The 20,894-nt window shown below is 42.2% G+C and overlaps 1 protein-coding gene across 1 annotated transcript in view; it reads right to left on the reverse strand.

Annotated features, from left to right (window-relative positions):
* Hmbs (porphobilinogen deaminase-like protein l(3)02640) overlaps positions 1 to 5,235 on the reverse strand; it is a 37,521-nt gene extending 32,286 nt beyond the window's left edge. Inside the window, exon 1 of the mRNA XM_088237777.1 lies at positions 4,833 to 5,235. Within this exon, the coding sequence (XP_088093903.1) occupies positions 4,833 to 4,883 (51 nt within the window). The 5' untranslated portion in view covers positions 4,884 to 5,235. The remainder of the gene's footprint in view (positions 1 to 4,832) is intronic.
* Positions 5,236 to 20,894: the final 15,659 nt, after the last annotated feature.

Consider the following 20,894-nt stretch of genomic DNA (forward strand, 5'->3'; position numbering starts at 1 on the left):
GCTCGACTGTGGAATCATCTCCCATCCACCATCAAAGATGTTACTACAGTATCTCTGTTCAAATCATGTCTGAAGATCTCATTTCTCTTCCTTAATCTCGCCTACTTTCCTGTTTCCCCTTTTTCCCATTGAGTAATGGTATTGATTTAAGATCATTTATACACAAATACATTTATTTCTATTTTTATATATCTTTGGCTTTTCTATTTTTATTTTCTATTCAATATGTTTTGTAACTTGAATTATAAAAATAAAAGTTTTATTTTATTGGTTGGTTGGAAGAAATGGCCTTTTGGCAATAAGTCCGCCAATGTACAATTAACATTATGTACAAAAAGTTGAATGAAAAATAATTTAGTGACTTTGGATACATTTTTTAAGTTAATTTGTTCTACTGGTATACTAAATTTGAAATTTGCTCTTTATTTATTGCGAGGAATTTTGATTCCTGGGTTTTCCCAAGACTTGATGAACGGAAGCAGGAGTTTTCCACTGCACTGCAAGGCAGACATGCACAGTGATACAACTTGACAAAAAATACAGGTTTTAAGGTGTTTTAAAAATTAAAGTAAACATGAAACAGGTCTTGTAAAAATACAAGGAAAAATTTTCATCAAATTGGCAATATTAAAAAAAAAAACAAATTCACCACATGTCTTTGTTAAATTCTTTGAATTTACCTTCTCTGGAGGATCACAGGACAATAACTGAATTAATATTTTTATATAAAATCATTAATTCACTTTTAAACATTAAGATAGCTATTTTAAACAAGTATTGATTAAGATAAAAACATTGCTTACCGATGAAAGATTATACCATCGCTTTTTCTATATTTTCCAGAGCGATTTGTGCAGTATCTTAGAGTACATTTAGGCAATTTAGTCATTTCGAGAAGAAAAGTAGCTAAGGTGGGCTCGCAACAGACTAAAGTCTGATCTATCAAACATATCGATGCTGGAAAAGCTATTTACTTTGAGCGACATTTTGCAAACTTTACAGGAGAGCCATTGAAAAATTAAAAAAAATTATATCTCATAAATTATACCACCGTTCAGAACATCGCCATCTCCGACAGATCAAATCCGTGCGGAGAAATATTCCTATAGACGCAACTAAAGCTCTTGTAAATGCTTATGTCGTTTAGCGTTTAGATTACTGTAATGGAATATACGCAAATCTCCCAAAATATCAAACTAATCAACTTCAATCTGTTTTCAATGCAGCAGCGAGGCTTATTACGGGAGTAAAAAAATATTCTCACATCTCACAACATCTTCGAGATTCGCACTGGTTAAAAAGCCCAGAGAGAATAAAATACAAGCTGTGCTGGACAGTATTCAAATCCCTTCATGAAATGGCTCCAAAATACCTATCGGACCTTTGTATTAGGGAAAATAACAAAACAACACAACATTTCAAAGAAAGCGTCCAAAATCTGTGGATTTATTTTGCGACTATCTAAGCCATTCAATAGCCCGAAAATTGCAATTACATTGTATAAACCATTTGTTCGTAGTTTGCTTGAATTTAATTCTATAATATGGTCTCCTAATTATAATATTCATATAACGCGGATTGAACCGGAGCAACATAAATTTATAAAATCGGATCAAATACTTTCATAATCAACTATTATGATCGTCTAGAGTACTTTCACATCTTTAGTTTAGAATTCAGAAGGATTTTGGCTGGTTTGATATTCTTGCACAAATTAATATCTAACTGTATGGATGCCCATGATATCCTTGCTCGGATAAACCTTAATGTACCTCGCTGTAACTTGCGTACCAATCCTGTCTTTGCTGTGGGAAATTATAAAACTAACATCGGGTTCTTTTCCCCTTTTTCGTCTGCTGAGGATCCTCAGAACAGTGAACGAAATCTCAGTAAACGGTACTGTCGATGTGTTCCTACAGCAAGGGCAGGCATTTAAAAAGCAAGCGGTGTTGTCTCTCCTGACTCGCGATGTCACACTTGCCATTTCCGCCTAGATGACGCTATATACGTACCTTTTGTTAATAATACACTTTGTTAATTTAAGTAGATTTTAGGAATGTTCAGATTAAGCACTACTCATTAATGCCAATCTATTAGGGCTTACTTAAGCCTGGTGATTGGCTTAAAAAAGTAAATAAAAAAAAAACACAAAGAGTTAGTCAGGTTTCAATAAATAACTACACATTCCAAAAATAATCAAATAAACTAACACAAATAAAATAATACTATTAGTTCCATATGCTGCTATCTTCCATGTACTCATTAAATTCTCCAATGACCCGCCTTTGTCGTATTGTTAACTCAAGACAAGATCTGGACTTTTTTGGTTTAAGTTTACAATGATTTAAACGAGCACTAAATAAATAGTCCAGATCTTGTCTCAATGTCCCTTATGTTTGTCAATGCTTCTTTCTTTTTTTTTAAATGTTTTAAACTATTCTTTTATTGTAATATTTAAACCTTATAAATTGTATACATGGACAGTGTCCGTTAATAAATAAATAAATAAGTCCATAATAGGCCTTTTTTAGGAGTACGCTTTTTATGAAAATGTTGAATTTATTATCAGTCATAATTGGGACATTGTCGGGTATTCTATTGTAGAAGCGTGCGCAGTGCCCCACAAACGACGTGGTTACCTTGCTTAGCTTTGATTTCGGGATTACTAATGTGTCTTTACTTCTAGGATTGTGATTAAGTTTGTAGCTATTTTTTTTAAAGAGATGTATATTTTTACGCACATACATAATATTCTCATAAATATATTGACTATATACCGTCATAATGTTAATTTCTTTAAAAATATTTCTTGAAGAATTGCGAAAATTTAAGTTGTAAATACCTCTCACTGCCCTCTTTTGCAATACAAAAACTGCGGAAATAGAGGCATATAGTCAGATATCCCACACTAAAATGCCAGAAGACATAATAGTGTGAAAGTAGCTAAAATAGACTATTCTCGCTGTAGCTACATCCGTTATTAGTCGGATCTTTCTGCCGGCGTATGCTGCTGCGCTAAGTCTTGCCGCTGAAGCTTTTATATGAGGGGCCCACTGTAGGGTAGAATCTATTGTCAGACCTAAGAAAACTGTGCTTTTAACAAAATCTAGCCTGTTGTTGTCTAGAATTATATGACAGAGGAATTTGTGTATCTGGGAAGTATATCCAATAGGGATGGAATGACTGAGAAAGATATTGAAAGGAGGGTGAGTGCCGGGAACAGTGAACGGTGCACTTAAATCGACCTTGGCAAATAAATGCTTGTCACAAGAGGCAAAATTGGCAGTTCGCAACGGAGTCCCGGTCCCGTCCCTGATGTATGGGAGCGAAGTATGGACTTGGAAAAACAGGGATGAAAGTAGGCTGAATGCTGTCGAAATGCGATCTCTCGGGCGAATGTGTGGTAAAACTATGTACGATAGATGCACAAATGTTGAGATCCGTACAATTTTTAAGGCTGAGACAAGCATCATCGACAAAATCAAGAAAGGAGCTCTGCGCTGGTTTGGACATGTAGAACGAATGGACAGCGAGAGAACGGCTAAGAATATCTACAATGCGAATGTTGATGGATGCAGAAATAGAGGAAGACCGAGAAAGACATGGCATGATCAAATCCAACAAATACTTAAAAATGGACATGTCAAAAGTCGGAATAATCAAAGATAGAGTGTTGTGGCGTTCTATCCTCTCTGCCTACCCTTACAGAGAAACGGCGTGATGGTTTGTTTGTTTTGTTTGTTTGTAGGTAAAGCAAATTTAATACATTTTGTTTATTTTGCATGTGCACTAAAATCTACTTTGGCAAACAAATGTTTATTGCAGGAGGCTAAACTAGCAGTTCACAACGGAGTTCTAGTCCCAACTCTAATGTATGGGAGCAAAGTATGGAATTGGAAAAATGATGATGAAAGTAGGTTGAATGCTGTCGAAATGCGATCCCTCAGGCGAATGTGTGGTAAAACGATGTATGATAGGTGCACAAATGTCGAGATCCGTGAAGTGTGTAAGGCTGAGACATGCATTATTGACAGAATCAAGAAAGGGGTGCTGCGTTGGTTTGGACATGTAGAGCGAATGGACAGCGAAAGAACGGCTAAAAGGATCTACGATGCAAATGTTGATGGATGCAGAAAACGAGGAAGACCGAGAAAGACATGGCACGATCAAGTCCATCAAATACTTGAAGATGGACATGACAAAAGTAGAAATAATCGGCGTGCGTGCATGATAAGATGTATGAATGTAGAGGAAGCGAGGTCTGTATGCCAAGATAGAGTGTTATGGCGTTCTATCCTCTCTGCCAACCCCTACGGAGAAACGGCGTGATGGTTTGTTTATTTGCATTAAACCATTTTAGAATTCTCAAAAGAGTGTCATTTACTTCAATAAAATCATAAACTTTTCTATTTATTTTAATTTAATCTAATTCTTGATATAACTAATCTGTACCTATGATTGCAGGTATTGCGGTATTTTAATTAAATATAAAATGAAGGCTAGCTAAGTACGATATATTCGTTAATAGCCAATGGCATATTCAGTGGGGACACATCAAGGTTTATTTGAGAACCATACAGGATTGAAACAATCTCTTTATGCAACATGTACTATAGGAACATATCCATTAGTACAAATAAACAGGTCAATGGAATAATATTTGATACACATTTAAATAAGCGAAAATCCAATAACGAACGTAGAACTTTATTCTGCCAATTCATTATAAGTCGTTCCTCAATGACACAGCGGCATACAAAGTCACAGTCTTGCATAATCTCGAAAGCAAAATATGATATTTAACAGGTGAAAAAACACAATATATTAATTACCTGGCTCTTTCTGGATCCCACTCTCACAACATTATCTTCCACAGCACTCATCTCGGTTGGTTAAGTCACCTTTGAACACAGAAATCGGATTATCTAACGAAAACGCACGCGAATTCAAGGCGCAAACAGGTTAAGTTGAAATTGTGTAACTCATTTACGCGTTGACACGATAAGGTGATTTTCGCGAATGGTGGAGGAGAGGTTTCTGTTGAATTTCGCGCAGTCACTAACACTGTAGAGCACTGCGCCCGATCAAACGGAGAATTAAACTGAAGAAACAAATGACAAGACGGCTAACTCGCCATATTGAAAATCGACTATCAAATCAAACGTCAGAAATCAAAGGACACAGCTGAGCGGCGTCAGTGCGCATGTCAAAAATTATCACGATGATATACTGAAATAAATTTGAATTATGAAGTATTTTCACAATGTCAGATTAGGTACTAGTAGGTACTCTTATCAAAAAAATAAAACTAACGCTTTCTCAGGAATTTATCATGTATATATGCCCGTTCGTAATTCTAACACAAACTGCCGACGAATAGTCAGCAACGGACCGCTCTCGCGGCCGTAATAAACACTTTTACCTAGTGTATTTACATACAACATACGCGAGATAAAAGTGTTTTCTACGGCCGCGAGAGCGGTTCAAAATAGCACCCCAGGACGTCGAGAACCTGCGATTCACCTGATTCCCGATAAAGCGTGGTTAAGTATGTAGATCGGTGTTGGGTTAAGACTCTGCAGTATATGGCTCAGTCAACCGTATCGCCTCCGGTTAATGACAGCTGTCACCGGAGTTTACTGCGTCCGTTCTCTTATTACTTCATTCCTCACAAAGTACCAAGATTATTCTGGTACACCTATTCTTAAAACTCAGTAGGTAGGTATTTTGTTGATTTGGGCCCTAGTGAGGTGAGGTCCCACGATTCGCATCCGGAGAGGAGAATAGGTGTTATGTAGGCTTTATATAGGCGGCATTTGATATTTACGGATTCAATTTTAATATCCGATCCGATCTCCAGACAGCCTACATACTTTTGAAGTTTTTTCGAGGATTTAGAGTGTATTTCATTAATTAAACGAATATTCCTACTCCTACGTGTGTTATCAAATATATAATTTCTCAAATAACCACGTAGATGTGGAGAAAAATACTTGTTTCGAATTTGTAACAAAGCACGTTTAAATAATTGTCGTATTTTTTACTTTTTATATAAGTTATTGTGTTTATATTTTCTTGGTGCGATTTACGAGAGAAAGTTACAAAATTTACGTCAGAAGGTAACTATACTCATGAGCGGGCATCCGGATGTCTGGCAAATAAAACTCACGAATTCATCAAAAAGTTGGTTCGAAAAGTGCCGGCGATTTCTTTTGCGCACCGTTTATTTTAAGTTTTTTCAAACATTCACGGATCGGGCATTCACGGAAAATATCTTAATTTTTCATGCGTATTTTTAGTAAGAACCTTGTTCGAGTTTCCATACAATATAATAAGTGCATGTAACTCTAAGAAGGACCTATCACACTGAATATGGACATTACATTGAATAAGTATACATAATAAGCTATCTGTATTATAAAACTAAAAATACAATACAAGCTTGTGTTTGTATGTTTGTTTGTCCGTCACAGTCACAGGAACTCTTCTGAAACAGTAAGTAATAGCGACCTGAAATTTGGAAACGTCGTTTCTAGGTCAACAGTGCTGTTTTCGAACCAAAATTTTCTCCGACTTCCTTGATACAGAATCGTACTTTTAAGCGGCAAACTGTAGCGACGTGAAATTTAGAATCAATAACTTTTCGACTATTTTGTTGAATCCCAACTCAACACAGGGCTCTTGGCCTCATAGAGTTAGGGATACGTTATTTTTTTTGTAATATTTAATTTATATGAATAAATAAATAAAAATATAAAATGTCCTTTCTAGATCAAAAGTTTACAAACAGTGTAACATTCACCATTCTGCCTATGTTTTAACATCCACATTTCCTCAACTCTTCCATCTGTTGACTTTTGTGAAGTAAAAGAGCTTAACCTTTATCGCGTGGGTGAGATTCATCCGGCTTAACCAATTCACCTACTAGACGACTATGTTTATAACATAGGCAGAATAGTGAATGCTACAGTATGTAAATTGGCCACATAAACCAGCCAATGACAGGTCATCCCTGTAAATGCCCAGACTTCCATATTCCCTACTCAAAAATGTTGCAACAAATTTAGATCTAAATAACTCCCTAGGGAGGAAATCCAGCCAGTTTGTAAACATTTGGACATACTCAAAACATTGTTGAATTAACTAAACGGTAAAGGAAGAAGTATAAAAATTGGAAAATTGTTTTCAGGTGTGGCCTAGTGGGCAAATTGGTTCAACAGGATGAATCTCACCCACATGATAAAGGTTTCAACTCTTTTACTTCACAAAAGTCAACAGATGGAAGAGTTGAGGAAATGTGGATGTTAAAACATAGGCAGAATGATGAATGTTACACAGTGTGTAAAGTGGCCACTTAAACCAGTCAATGACAGGTCATATGCCCTGTAAATGCCTTGACTTTCATATTTCCTTTTCAAAAATGTTACTCTCCGATGCAACAAATTTGGATCTAAATATCTCTCTAGGGAGGAAATCCAGCCAGTCTGCAAACATTTGGACATACTCAAATAATTGTATTTTATGCTTATATTGAATGCTGATGTGTCAAAAAATAAATTTTGCAGGAGTCAATCAAGATACTTTTTTATTTTGTATCAATTCTATTTTATTTAATTTGTCATTACCGAATTTGTCATTACCGAGAAGACGTCTCTGGCGCTCTGTAGCGGCCTGACGTGTTTTTACTCGCTCCTCAAAAAACAATATTTTTTCTAAAGAAATCTGACTTTCTAAAATCCGTATTCTGTATCAAATAATTTATTAGCATTATTACCTCAGTTTAAGTGAATAAAATAGTTTATTTTGTTTGTACATCCGCGTATTTTGACTAAATTATAAAGTAATTTTCTATCGCTAGTGTTAGTTCAGTTGAGTTTTGTGCGTACTAAACCATCGGACTCGTGAGCCACCGGAACCTAAGACGAGCACGTGGACGGGGATAGCGGACAGAGAACTGCCACATGTTCATCACTCCGCCACTCCGTACCCTTGAGGGAAGTTACAAATACCCTTACTTGATTTATGATATGTCGACAAAATTGTTAACAATTTGTCGATTCTCTAAAGTTAAGGCATGTGCAAAGGAGTCTCTTCATTACCTTACATTACCTACACAACAGACTCATTGCTTCAGTTTAAAAATGTAAAAGAACGCTTAGATCAGCATGTTATCGATATAGTATATAAATATAATTTAATTTCTTCAGGACAAGTTTCAAATCTATTTAAGAAATATAGAGGATGTCGTGGGGGAAGAAAAATAAAAAATAAAAATAAAACAAACACAGTTGATAACACAAATAACACTTTTATTAATCAGATTTCTAAGTCACAAGTCACATATTTAAATAAAGATAAAAATCAACCAAAAACAATTAAACACGTAAAAATAAATAGAAACGCAAACACACCTTGTCCTCTTTCACTTGGTACATGGAATGTACGTTCAATCAGAAATAAAATTGATGATATCCCCAACATAATTAACGATAATAATCTAGACGTTCTTGCATTAACGGAAACTTGGCATGAAGACCATAATTCTGTTACCATTAATCTACTTCGTAGTAAGGGTTTCAATGTTATTGAAGAGGCACGGAAACCATCCATTGAAACCGTTCATAAGAAAAATAATATAACATGGACGAACCACGGTGGAATTATTGTACTAACAAAAAATCAGCTTAAATTAACAAAAATTAAAATACCACTCTACACAACTTTTGAATGCATTGGCTGTAGGGTTAGCGCAGGCAGCAACCATTTTACCTTAATCACAATTTATAGACCAGGTTCTAAAGCACCACCTCGGAAATTTTATTCGGAAATAAAATCTTTACTTGAATGGGCCATCACTCGTACAGAAGTAACATACGTAACTGGAGATCTGAACATTCGTTTCGACCGCAAGACGGATTCAGAATCGGTTCGTTTTAATGCACTTTTAAGTGATTTCGATTGTTCACAAGAAGTAAATACCCCTACACATGATGCGGGAGGTACACTTGATGTTATAATACGACGGAATTGTGATAAAAAAATCACAGTTTTTGTAACAGACATCGGACTTTCAGACCACAGATTAGTGCACTGTAAAATTAATATCCAAAAACCAACACCAACTTACAAAACACTCGCATCAAGGCCATGGAGAAAATTAAATTTAGAACATTTTAAATCCGAACTTCTGACATCGTTGATTGGTCCGGACATTGACCGTCGCTCAAACAACGTCGATCAATTGGTTGGGTTGTACAATGAGGTACTATCTAACCTGATAGACAAACATGCACCATTTACTACGAAAACTATTCGAAAAAGGAAATCTGATGCATGGTTTGACGAAAATTGTCGACTCAAAAAGAAAGAGCTAAGACGTCTAGAACGCAAATACAGAAACACACTGTCAACTTTGGACCGATCAATATGGTTAGATATGCAAGCCTCTTATAGGACATTTATAAAAGAAATAAAATCTAGTTTCTGGTGTACAAAAATCACTGAACAGAAAAAGTCTCCAAAACAACTCTGGCGAAGCCTTCAATCTGTTCGTGGTGACTGTATAGCAGAGACATCTAACACAAGCGCTACTGCCACTGATTTTGCCGACTTTTTTACAAATAAAGTCGAAAAAATCAGACTGGCGTGTAGTTCAGCGAAAAAACCTGTAATTTTAGATAATGCCCTTCAAAAATTCAGTAAATTTGAACCAACGTCTATAAATGAGGTTAAAAAAATTGTTGCGGCATTACCCAACAAACAATGTATATTAGATCCGATGCCAACATGGCTTTTGAAAAAATGCATTAACGTATTAGCTCCATTTTTAACAGATTTATTTAATACATCCATGGAGCGCAGCATTGTTCCGAGAGCCATAAAAAAAGCAAATGTAACTCCACTTTTAAAAAATTCCCAACTAGATGTGGAAGATCTTTCCAGTTTTCGCCCTATTTCAAATCTTCCCATCGTATCAAAAATACTAGAAAAAATAGTTTCTCACAGGCTCGTTAACTATATCGAGCGGAATTCTTTATTTTCGGTAAGGCAATCGGCATACCGACGTTTTCATTCCACGGAGACGGGAGTGATAAGAGTACTGTCTGACATTATAACGTCGGTGGACTCTGGTAATCTGGTGTTGATGGCTCTTCTGGACATGAGTGCTGCATTTGATACTGTAGACCATTGTTGCCGACGTAAAAGTACATGCACCAACTTGGCGGCCCTTCCTGGGGCTTTAATGTAGCATAGGAGGCTTCAGTATGTGTAAGCGATCTACCACCTCCTCAATAAAGACTAGTATTTGTCACTTTCGGGGGTGGTGATCGCCATACTGAAGCCCACATATAGATTAGAATTCATGAAAATATTTGTATGCCCATAATGTGTTTTTATGTTGTTCTGTATACGTGTTGATCGCCGCGCGGTCGGCGGGGAACTGCGGCCGGTAGCGGGAGGGTGGGGACCTTATACGTGGCGCGAGAGAGACCGATAGAGCCGGCAAATGTGCTCGCTATCTCTCTCGCCGCGTGATTGGTCAACCTAGCACCGCCCGCTATTGGCCTAGCCCACCGCCGCACGGCAAAATGTTGTATATATAGCCCCGCCGGGGAAAAATAAAGTCAGTCATCTCACCACACTACTAAGGCTTTCTACTCTCCACTTCACCTCCCTACCTCGCTTCAAACCGGACCTCATCGCCACCTGGATTCGAACACCGCTACCCCCCTGGACTTGGAACTCGGATACTCTTTGGATTGGATTTTGGACCCCGGATAATTTGGACCCTTGGATACTTCCCCGGAACACACCCCGCCGTTCCCACCGACGGAGAGATACCGGCCTTACAACCCGGTTGCCTGACTCAGGATTGCGGCCGCCAGCGCTACTCGCTAGCGACCCCGCAAGGGATCTCTAGGCGACGATACCTCCCCCGGAGCTTATCGTTCGTCGGCCGAGGCCCGCCTACGCCCGGCCACTCTGCGTTTGACACCAGCACCTATAGAAATACAGTTCTTGTGACGGGCGCGATTGCTACGGACGAAGCAGTGATCCGCCGCGTCTGTTACAAGTTGGTCCTTCGAGAAGAACCGGATATTCATCGCAGAGCGCCTAGAGATGACTTCGAGAACCCCTTCACTCCGCTCGGGTCGAGGAGGCACGGAACCGAGAGAAGACCCTGCTACAGATCAGGACTCAGCCGAGTCGGACACATCCGAAGATACAGTCCAGCGGCTGAGGACGCAGGTTCGAACGCTCCGTGCTTCACTACACGATCAAGACCGACGCGTGCCCTTGGAGACGAATCCCGAGCCCGCGCCGCGTACTACGGATATGGACGGCATCATGACGGTGCTGTCAAAAATGGCGATTCTACTAGAGGCTTCGCAAGGAAGAAGCCCGACTTCAGCCCCAGAGGACGTTAGCAGAGTCGGCGCCATGATAGCGCGCCAATCTACTGCCAAGGACCTACCCGCCTTCGCCGGAGAGCCGCAGGAATGGGCTACTTTCAAATCTCAGTACACTCAGTCGACGGAGATGTGCTGCCTTTCGGATCCAGAAAACCTCCTGCGTCTACAGCGTGCGTTAAAAGGACGGGCAAGAGAATCTGTGTCGTCATTACTAGTGGATCCAAGCCAAGTGAGGGTGATAATGAAGACGTTGGAGCTACACTACGGCCAGCCGGACATTGTAGCGTCTTCCTTGTTGGAAAAAGTGAGAAGGCTCCGCTGCATACAGAACGACGGATCTACGCAAGCATTAGTAGATCTGTCTAGCGCAGTTCGGAACGCGATAGCGACCTTAGAAGGCTTCGGTGGCGATTACATGTCTACGCCACAACTACTAAGTGAACTAGTGAGCAAGTTACCGCTGTGCATGAAGTCTCTCTGGTGGTACAGCAGAAGAGGAAACCGGGTGAGGCCCTCCGCGAAGGATTTCGCGCTCTTCTTGGAAGATTTAACGGAATCTTCGATGATAGGCGGCGGAATAGAGCCGCAAGTGTACAGCGGAAAACAACGCGAGAAGCCACAGAAGCGAGAACAAGTGCATACAGTGATTTCAACAGAGGGAAACGGGAAAAGTGTAGCGTCATGTGTTTTGTGCGGACGAGGACATTTACTACAAACGTGCCAGGAATACATAGAGTGTAGTATTCCGGAAAGATGGGACATAGTGAAGCGAAAGAATTTGTGTTTTTCGTGTTTATCGAACACTCATCGGGCGATAAAGTGTAGAAATGTAAAAAAGTGCGGCCTCGATGGATGTCGCCGAACACATCACAAGACATTACACGACAGAAATAGTGCCGATATCAGTGAAGCTCGGTCTAGCGCCGATATACGAGCGCCAGATAATAATGCCCGCCGCAACACGCCTGCAGCGGCGGGCGCCGGGGGAAACAGACCGACCGCGAACGAAACCCGCGCCGCGAGTTCAAATGAAAGAAACTACGATTACGGCCACAGTTCGCGGACGAATAATATAGTGACGAGCACCTACGCTCGGGAGGAACCGGTCCTCCTAAAAGTGATTCCCGTCATGTTAAGTGGTCCGCGAGGACGAGTGAACGCATACGCGTTACTAGATGAGGGATCAACCGTGACATTGATTGACGCGAAAATAGCAAACGACATCGGCGCGCCGGGAGAGACTCGAGGATTAAAAATCCACGGTGCCGGCGGAATGTGCGTGACAGATAGTGCATCAAGAAAAGTCACAATTAAAGTGCGCGGAGTTACGGAAGATTTATTCACTCTCCGCGCAAACACAATACAGAAGCTGAGTCTGCCGCTACAGCCCGTGATTGAAGGGGAAGGCAGGATGCGACAAGTGTGCCCGCAGTTACTCATCGGCCAAGATAACGCCTCTCTCATAGTGACGAGAGAGGCACGGAGATGCGGGGAATACATCGCCTCAGTGACAGCCTTAGGAAAGGTGATACACGGTGGGCGGACACGCCAGACTAACGCCAGCATACTAATGGCGCTTAGTACAGAACAGAGACTAGAAAATCTAGTTAAACAGAATTACGCCGTCGACGCGTTAGGTATAAGTTCGACAGCCAAGATATCGCGTCAGGAGGCGAGAGCCACAGAAACCATGAGAGCCACGACACGTTTCCTACCGCAAGGACGGTACGAGACAGGGCTACTGTGGAAAGACAATCGAATATGTTTACCGGATAATCGCCGTACAGCGCTGAATCGATTTTTAAGCATAGAGAAAAAGTTCAGTAAAAACAGTGAATTCGCCGCGGCTTACAAGTTAAAGATTAAAGAATATCTAGACAAGGGGTATGCCCGGGAACTGACGCTGGCTGAAAGACAAGACACTGCGAGTGGGCTTTGGTTTTTGCCGCATTTCGCAGTAACGAACGTAAATAAACCAGATAAAATACGGATAGTATTTGACGCCGCCAGCCGCTGCAACGGGAAGTCATTGAACGACATGTTGGCCAACGGCCCGGACCTTCTCTCATCGCTTATGGGAAATATAATGCGATTTCGCGAGGGAAAGATCGCGCTGGCAGCAGATATAAGGGAGATGTTTCTCCAAATTAAAATAAGAAAAGAAGACCAGAGGGCGCAGCTGTTCCTCTGGCGCGATAGTCCCGAAGAAGAAATTCGGGAAATGATTATGACGTCGATGACGTTCGGCGCGGCGTGTTCACCGAGCAGCGCACAGTACGTGAGAAATCAAGTCGCAGAAGATCACGGGCAAGAGATGGCCGCCGCCAGGGATGCTGTGCGAAATAAATTCTACATGGACGACTATATGGATGCCGTAGACAGTGCAGCAGAGGCGATACAACTGCGCCACGATGTCAGCGAACTACTACGGCGGGGCGGATTCATCCTCGCGAATTGGGCGAGTAATGATCCCTCCGTAATGGAAGCGATTCCTTCAAATCTGAGAGGGAAAAGCGCACGCGAAATAATTAGCGGAACCTCCGTAACAGAGAGGGTCCTCGGCATCAAATGGGACCCGGTGACAGACGAGTTTCAATTTAAATTTAAAGTGTCACGGGAGGTTCCAACAGAGAGGCCTACAAAACGGCAGATGCTAAGTGAAGTTATGAGCATTTTCGATCCACTCGGTTTCGTAGGGTGTTTGACAATACGCCCGCGAATACTGCTACAAGATGTGTGGCGCTCCCACATAGAGTGGGACGAACAAGTGAATGAAGAACACGCAGAGAAATGGCGCACTTGGGTGGACATATTACGCAATACCGAGTGCGCTATACCGCGGCGCGTATCGAGCGCCAAGGGCCAGCCAGTAGAGCTGCACGTATTTTCCGATGCCTCGGAGCAAGCGAGCTGCGCCGTAGCCTACATCGTGGAGGAGAACGCCGCCGGAAGGAATGCGACGTTCATGGCTAGCAAGTGCCGAGTTAGCCCGCTACGAGCGCTATCAATTCCACGCCTGGAATTACAAGCCGCGCTCATGGCCGCGCGACTGGCGGCCACAATTAAGAAAGAATGCGGAAGTAATATACGCGAAACCTACTACTGGACAGATTCTACTACGGTGCTGTGCTGGGTCCAGAGTGATTCGCGTATCTTCACGCCATTTGTAGCCCACCGCCTAGGGGAAATAGATGAGCTAACGAACGCTCAAGAGTGGCGGTGGGTACCAGGAAAGAAGAACCCCGCTGATCTCGGGACGCGGGACGGCGAGATACCAGACATCTCCCCGGCCGGCATGTGGTTCAGTGGGCCGAGTTTCATAAAGAAAAATAAAAGTGAATGGCCGCCGCTCAAGATAATAACGGCGACCCCGGATACGAGCAGTGAAATAAAGTGTGCGAACAGTGCCATCGTGATGACAGCCCTCCCGGACGAAAGAAGATTTTCCTCCTGGCGGAGACTGATCAGGACTACAGCGTGGGTGTTGCGCTTCATAAACCACTGCAGGAAAAAGAATACAGGATGCGCGACACTCATCGCCCCGGAACTCAAGGCATCAGAGAGGGCGTGGATACTTATAAGCCAGACAGACAGTTACCACGCCGAGATAGCCGCAATTAGACGGGGGGAGTGCCTCCCGCGGAACAGCCGCCTGCTGGGTCTCACTCCCTACCTCGATAAAGATAGCGTCCTCAGAATGGGGACGCGAATTATGGAAGCCCCCGCGGTGAGCGAGCAACTAAAGGCGCCCGTCATACTGGACGGAGCGCACGCCTATACGCGTCTATTGATAAGGCATTATCACGAGTCGCGGCAACACGCAAGTACAGAGCGGACACTCAGCGAACTCAGACAACAGTTCTTTATAACACGATTACGGACAAATATAAGGAAAATTATATACGAGTGCCGCTACTGTCGAATACAGAAGGCCCGCCCGCAGCCTCCGCTCATGGGACAGCTGCCTGCCGGCCGACTCGATCATCACGTAAGGCCTTTTACCCACTGTGGGGTGGACATGTTCGGGCCCGTATACGTAACTATCGGAAGACGCCGGGAGAAACGATACGGGGCCCTGTTTACGTGCATGGTTACGAGGGCCGTGCATATTGAAATTACACCGTCATTGAGCACTGACTCGACGGTGCAGGCCCTCAGAAGGATGGCGGCCCGCAGAGGACATCCGACAACGCTCTACTCGGACAACGGGACGAACTTCAGAGGCGCAGACAAAGAGATGGCGGCCGCCATGAAGGAACTAGCTCACGATCCCGAACTACAGAACGAGGCGACAAGGAGAGGGATCAAATGGGTGTTCAACCCGCCATCGGCGCCACACATGGGGGGAGCCTGGGAACGGCTCGTCCGGTCGATAAAGGGGGCGCTTATGGTGATTCTAAAGGAACAAGCCCCCCGAGAGGAAACGCTAATGACAGCGATAGCGGAGGCCGAGTACACAGTAAACACTCGGCCCCTAACCCACGTCTCGCTTGATAGCCGAGACGACGCTCCGCTGACTCCGATGCACTTTCTCATCGGGTCGAGCGGGGCCCAGCCGCATCTGGCCGATTACAGAGACGCGCCGCCCGAACTGTGCCTCAGAAAACAATGGCGGGTGGCGCAGAAACTAGCCGACGCATTTTGGAAAAGATGGATGAGGGAATATCTCCCGACGTTGGCACAGCGACGGAAGTGGCAACAGGCCGCCACGCCGATCATGGTCGATGACCTGGTCATAATAACGGACGCCGCCCTCCCGCGGAATGAATGGCCGCGGGGACGCGTCATAGCAGTCACACCAGGGAAGGATGGACAAGTCAGGAGCGCCCGGGTCCAGACAGCCACCGGAACCTACACACGACCCGCCGTCAAGCTCGCCGTGTTGCAAATCAAGGACGACGTCGGCGCAGAGATGCCTCCTCGGCAGGGGGGAGTGTTGCCGACGTAAAAGTACATGCACCAACTTGGCGGCCCTTCCTGGGGCTTTAATGTAGCATAGGAGGCTTCAGTATGTGTAAGCGATCTACCACCTCCTCAATAAAGACTAGTATTTGTCACTTTCGGGGGTGGTGATCGCCATACTGAAGCCCACATATAGATTAGAATTCATGAAAATATTTGTATGCCCATAATGTGTTTTTATGTTGTTCTGTATACGTGTTGATCGCCGCGCGGTCGGCGGGGAACTGCGGCCGGTAGCGGGAGGGTGGGGACCTTATACGTGGCGCGAGAGAGACCGATAGAGCCGGCAAATGTGCTCGCTATCTCTCTCGCCGCGTGATTGGTCAACCTAGCACCGCCCGCTATTGGCCTAGCCCACCGCCGCACGGCAAAATGTTGTATATATAGCCCCGCCGGGGAAAAATAAAGTCAGTCATCTCACCACACTACTAAGGCTTTCTACTCTCCACTTCACCTCCCTACCTCGCTTCAAACCGGACCTCATCGCCACCTGGATTCGAACACCGCTACCCCCCTGGACTTGGAACTCGGATACTCTTTGGATTGGATTTTGGACCCCGGATAATTTGGACCCTTGGATACTTCCCCGGAACACACCCCGCCGTTCCCACCGACGGAGAGATACCGGCCTTACAACCCGGTTGCCTGACTCAGGATTGCGGCCGCCAGCGCTACTCGCTAGCGACCCCGCAAGGGATCTCTAGGCGACGATACCTCCCCCGGAGCTTATCGTTCGTCGGCCGAGGCCCGCCTACGCCCGGCCACTCTGCGTTTGACACCAGCACCTATAGAAATACAGTTCTTGTGACGGGCGCGATTGCTACGGACGAAGCAGTGATCCGCCGCGTCTGTTACAACCATAATATTTTGCTTGAACGTCTGGAGAAAACTTATGGTATCCGTGATCAGGCACATATGTGGTTCAGTTCATATCTTAATAAAAGAGAATATGCAGTCGTGTTCCAGGGTAAAATCTCAACCAACTTTCGGGTGTCTACAGGAGTGCCTCAAGGGTCAGTACTCGGACCACTTCTCTATCTCCTTTACACTAAAGATATAGAGAACATTATCAAAGAATGTGGATTGTGGTCGCACTGCTATGCAGATGATACGCAGATTTATTTTTATTGCAAACCAGGCGAGAGAAGTGTGCTTGTCAATTTAATTGATGGATGCATCAAGAAAATAGGAAACTGGATGGCTGAAAACAGACTAACATTAAACCCATCAAAAACTGAACAACTGTGGGTGGCTTCAGCCAGACGACAGAATTTGATCCAGGATACGGCTCTACCCAATGTAGGGAGTGCCGTTTTACCCACCGTTAAACTACTGGGAGTTTTACTCAATTCTGACCTATCTCTTGACGCTCAAATTAGTAGAACGATAAGTTCATGCTTCTACCAGCTGAGACAAATTAAATGCATACGCAAAAATTTGCCGGTTGATGCCGCCCGTCAATTAATAAATGCGTTTGTAGTGTCTAGAGTCGATTATTGTAATGGTATCTATGCAGGTCTACCAATGAACAAAATGACTCGCCTACAATCTGTATTGAATGCCGCAGCGAGACTTATTTTCGGAATCTCTAAGTTCAGTCATATCACTCCACTACTTCGGGAACTACACTGGCTACGTTTTCCACAGAGGGTCGAATACAAACTCTGTTGGCTTATGTATAAGTCACTGCACAACTCGGCTCCGGAATATCTAAGGGAACTATGCATTCCAGATGAACTAGCTGACAGGCGTCTCACGCTTAGATCAGCTACGTCTACGGCGAGAGGAAAAGTTATTATACCTCTACGCAAACAGCGCACTAAATTTGGTGAGCGCGCATTTGCGGTCGCAGGCCCTATGGCATGGAATGCTCTCCCAGCAGAGGTGCGAGGCTGTGAAAGTGAAGTGATGTTTCGGAAAAAACTTAAAACCCACTTGTTCTCTAAATCATTTGAATAAATCCGTAGCACGTGACAACAAAATAAATTATTTTAATCAAATTACAAATTTAAAGCTTCAATTAAATTAACTTAACAGTAGAATCACCATGTAAAGCGCCCTTGAGGTATTTTATTACGAAAATGGCGCTATATAAGTTATCCACAATACAATACAAATGACCAAAGAACACTCCATTATTAAATTCCAAAAAAATTTAATAAGATTTCTAAGCAAATCTTAAAAGAAAATGTTGACAAAACATTTAAGAAAAAAATAACTCAATGGCTAATATGTAACAAGTATATACTATATTACATATGTAACTAATATGTAATCTAATAATAATAACTAATATATGTAAGCAATATATGTAACTAATATTAAAATGTAATTCATAAGCATTTAGGGTGGCACGATCAGGTTAACGAAGTTAGTCGTAAACTGTATAGCAGTTTGCACTTACTTAAAAGATTGCAGAATTTCTTGCCAATTAATGTTAAGCAAACATTAGTCCAGAGCTTACTTCTCCACTCCTTGACTGTGTAGATGTATGTTATCCAGATGCTAACTCTGAATTACTTGAAAAGTTAGAACGATTGCGGAATATTTGTATTTGTTATATCTTTTCTTTGCAGTCTCAATCCTGGGGATTGGTTTGCAGCAAAGTCCTGCATCTCACCCTGCATTGGTCTTTATTTTCTGCAGCCCTCTTCAGCTCGACATAAGAGGCGCAGTTAAAATCTTCGCACACTTGCTCCAAATATTCCCGTCGGAGGCGCCCTCTATAATTTGTCCCTTCATCCATTCCCTCTATGATGTCGTGCAGGAGACCCTCATGGCCGATCCATCAGGCTCGCCTCTCTGAGATGGTTTTGATTAGGTGCCTACTTTCTTCGATTCTGTTGAGAACCTCGTCATTAGTGATGTGGTCTCTCCAGCAAATTCCTAATATTTTTCTGTAGCACCACATCTCGAAGGCCTCTAGTCTTTTTTTATCTCTTTCGGTAAGGCATCATGTCTCACAACCGTACATCAATATGCTCCATACATATGTCTTGGCAAGTTGCTTGCGGAGTTTTAGTTTGATATTATTTGACTCTTTATATAGATAGTGTATAATATTAGTCAAGAGCTTACTTCTTCCACTCCTTGACTATGCGGATGTATGTTATCCAGATGCTGACTCTGAATAACTTGATAAGTAGGAACGATTGCAGAATGTTTGTATACGTTATATCTATGATTTTCGCAAATTCGACCACATAACCGAATATCGCACGCAACTACACTGGCTCAGTATCCGGCATAGAAGAAACATTCACATTCTATCACTTCTTCACAATATCCCACTTTGCCTGTTTATCTGAGAGAGCTCTTCCAACCTCTATAACATGGACTATCTCTTCGTTCTAGTAACGAGAGAACCCTTTTAATACCCTTTCATCGCTTTAATTTTCTTGCCTCCTCTTTCACAGTAGAAGTTGCTCGATTGTGGAATAATCTACCCACTAATGCTAGAGACGCCCCTTCTTTATTTACATTTAAGTCAAGATTGAAATGTCACTACCTAAATATTTAAATTGTTCCTTTATCCTTCTTATTTCCTTCCCATCCCCTCTCCTCTATTTGTAATATAGTTGTTATTTTTTATATATTTTTATTTTGTTAATCTTTTTTTAAATATTTGTAAAAAATTGTAAGATTCAATATGTCCATGAATTTATAATTTTCTCAAACTGAACGGTTTGGGTAGGTAGGAAGAAATTGCCTTGAGGCAATATGTCCGCCCTTATATGTATATAAAGTCTTAAATAAATCAAATAAATAATAAGGCTCTTAATTATTATTTTATTATAACATTCTACTATTTAAATTTTTGTGTATATATTTTGCGAGAAAAATATGTGTACTTTAGTCATTGATAATGTTTATATTACTTTTTAAATTTATATAATTTCCATAACTTTTTTTGCATAGTATCATAGACAACAAAACATTATCTTTACTTACTCTGGTACGCACAGACCATACCGTATTTCATTGTTTCTGGATTGGCACCTGACGCGTAAGACTGACAACATTACATTCATATAACAGTTTACCAATGCAGTGCCCTATGCACCACTGAGTCGGGAAAGGGGGATGATGATGATGAAGGTCTACAATGTATGCCGGGGGTGCTATTTTAAATTTTCTTACGGAGTAGAGCTCATTTGTGGATTTCTATTTTTTTCGTGCGACTACACTTTGCTTCATATATGGCCAGCTGACAATTAACCATCAAATATATGTAAACACAAACGTTGATTTTCATTTAGAACATTATTGCGACCTTAAGCATTACCCAAAACACTTCATTGGGTTGAATCGACCAAACCGTATCAGTTTTATTTCCGTTTTTGAAGCAGTTTTGACATTTAATCATCAGTGTGACCATATTTGAAACAAATTATAGTTGCATGCAAAAAATAAAAAACCAAAAATGAACCACTCTCCACCCCCGCGAGAAGATTCAGAATAGCACCCCTGGGGACAGATTTGCTAATTAATGTTGATGTTTACAATAAAAAACAAATG

This window comes from Micrasema longulum, unplaced genomic scaffold, assembly GCF_059751315.1.
Source record: "Micrasema longulum isolate JH-2025_06_02 unplaced genomic scaffold, ASM5975131v1 h1tg001783l, whole genome shotgun sequence".
Classification (NCBI taxonomy): domain Eukaryota; kingdom Metazoa; phylum Arthropoda; class Insecta; order Trichoptera; family Brachycentridae; genus Micrasema; species Micrasema longulum.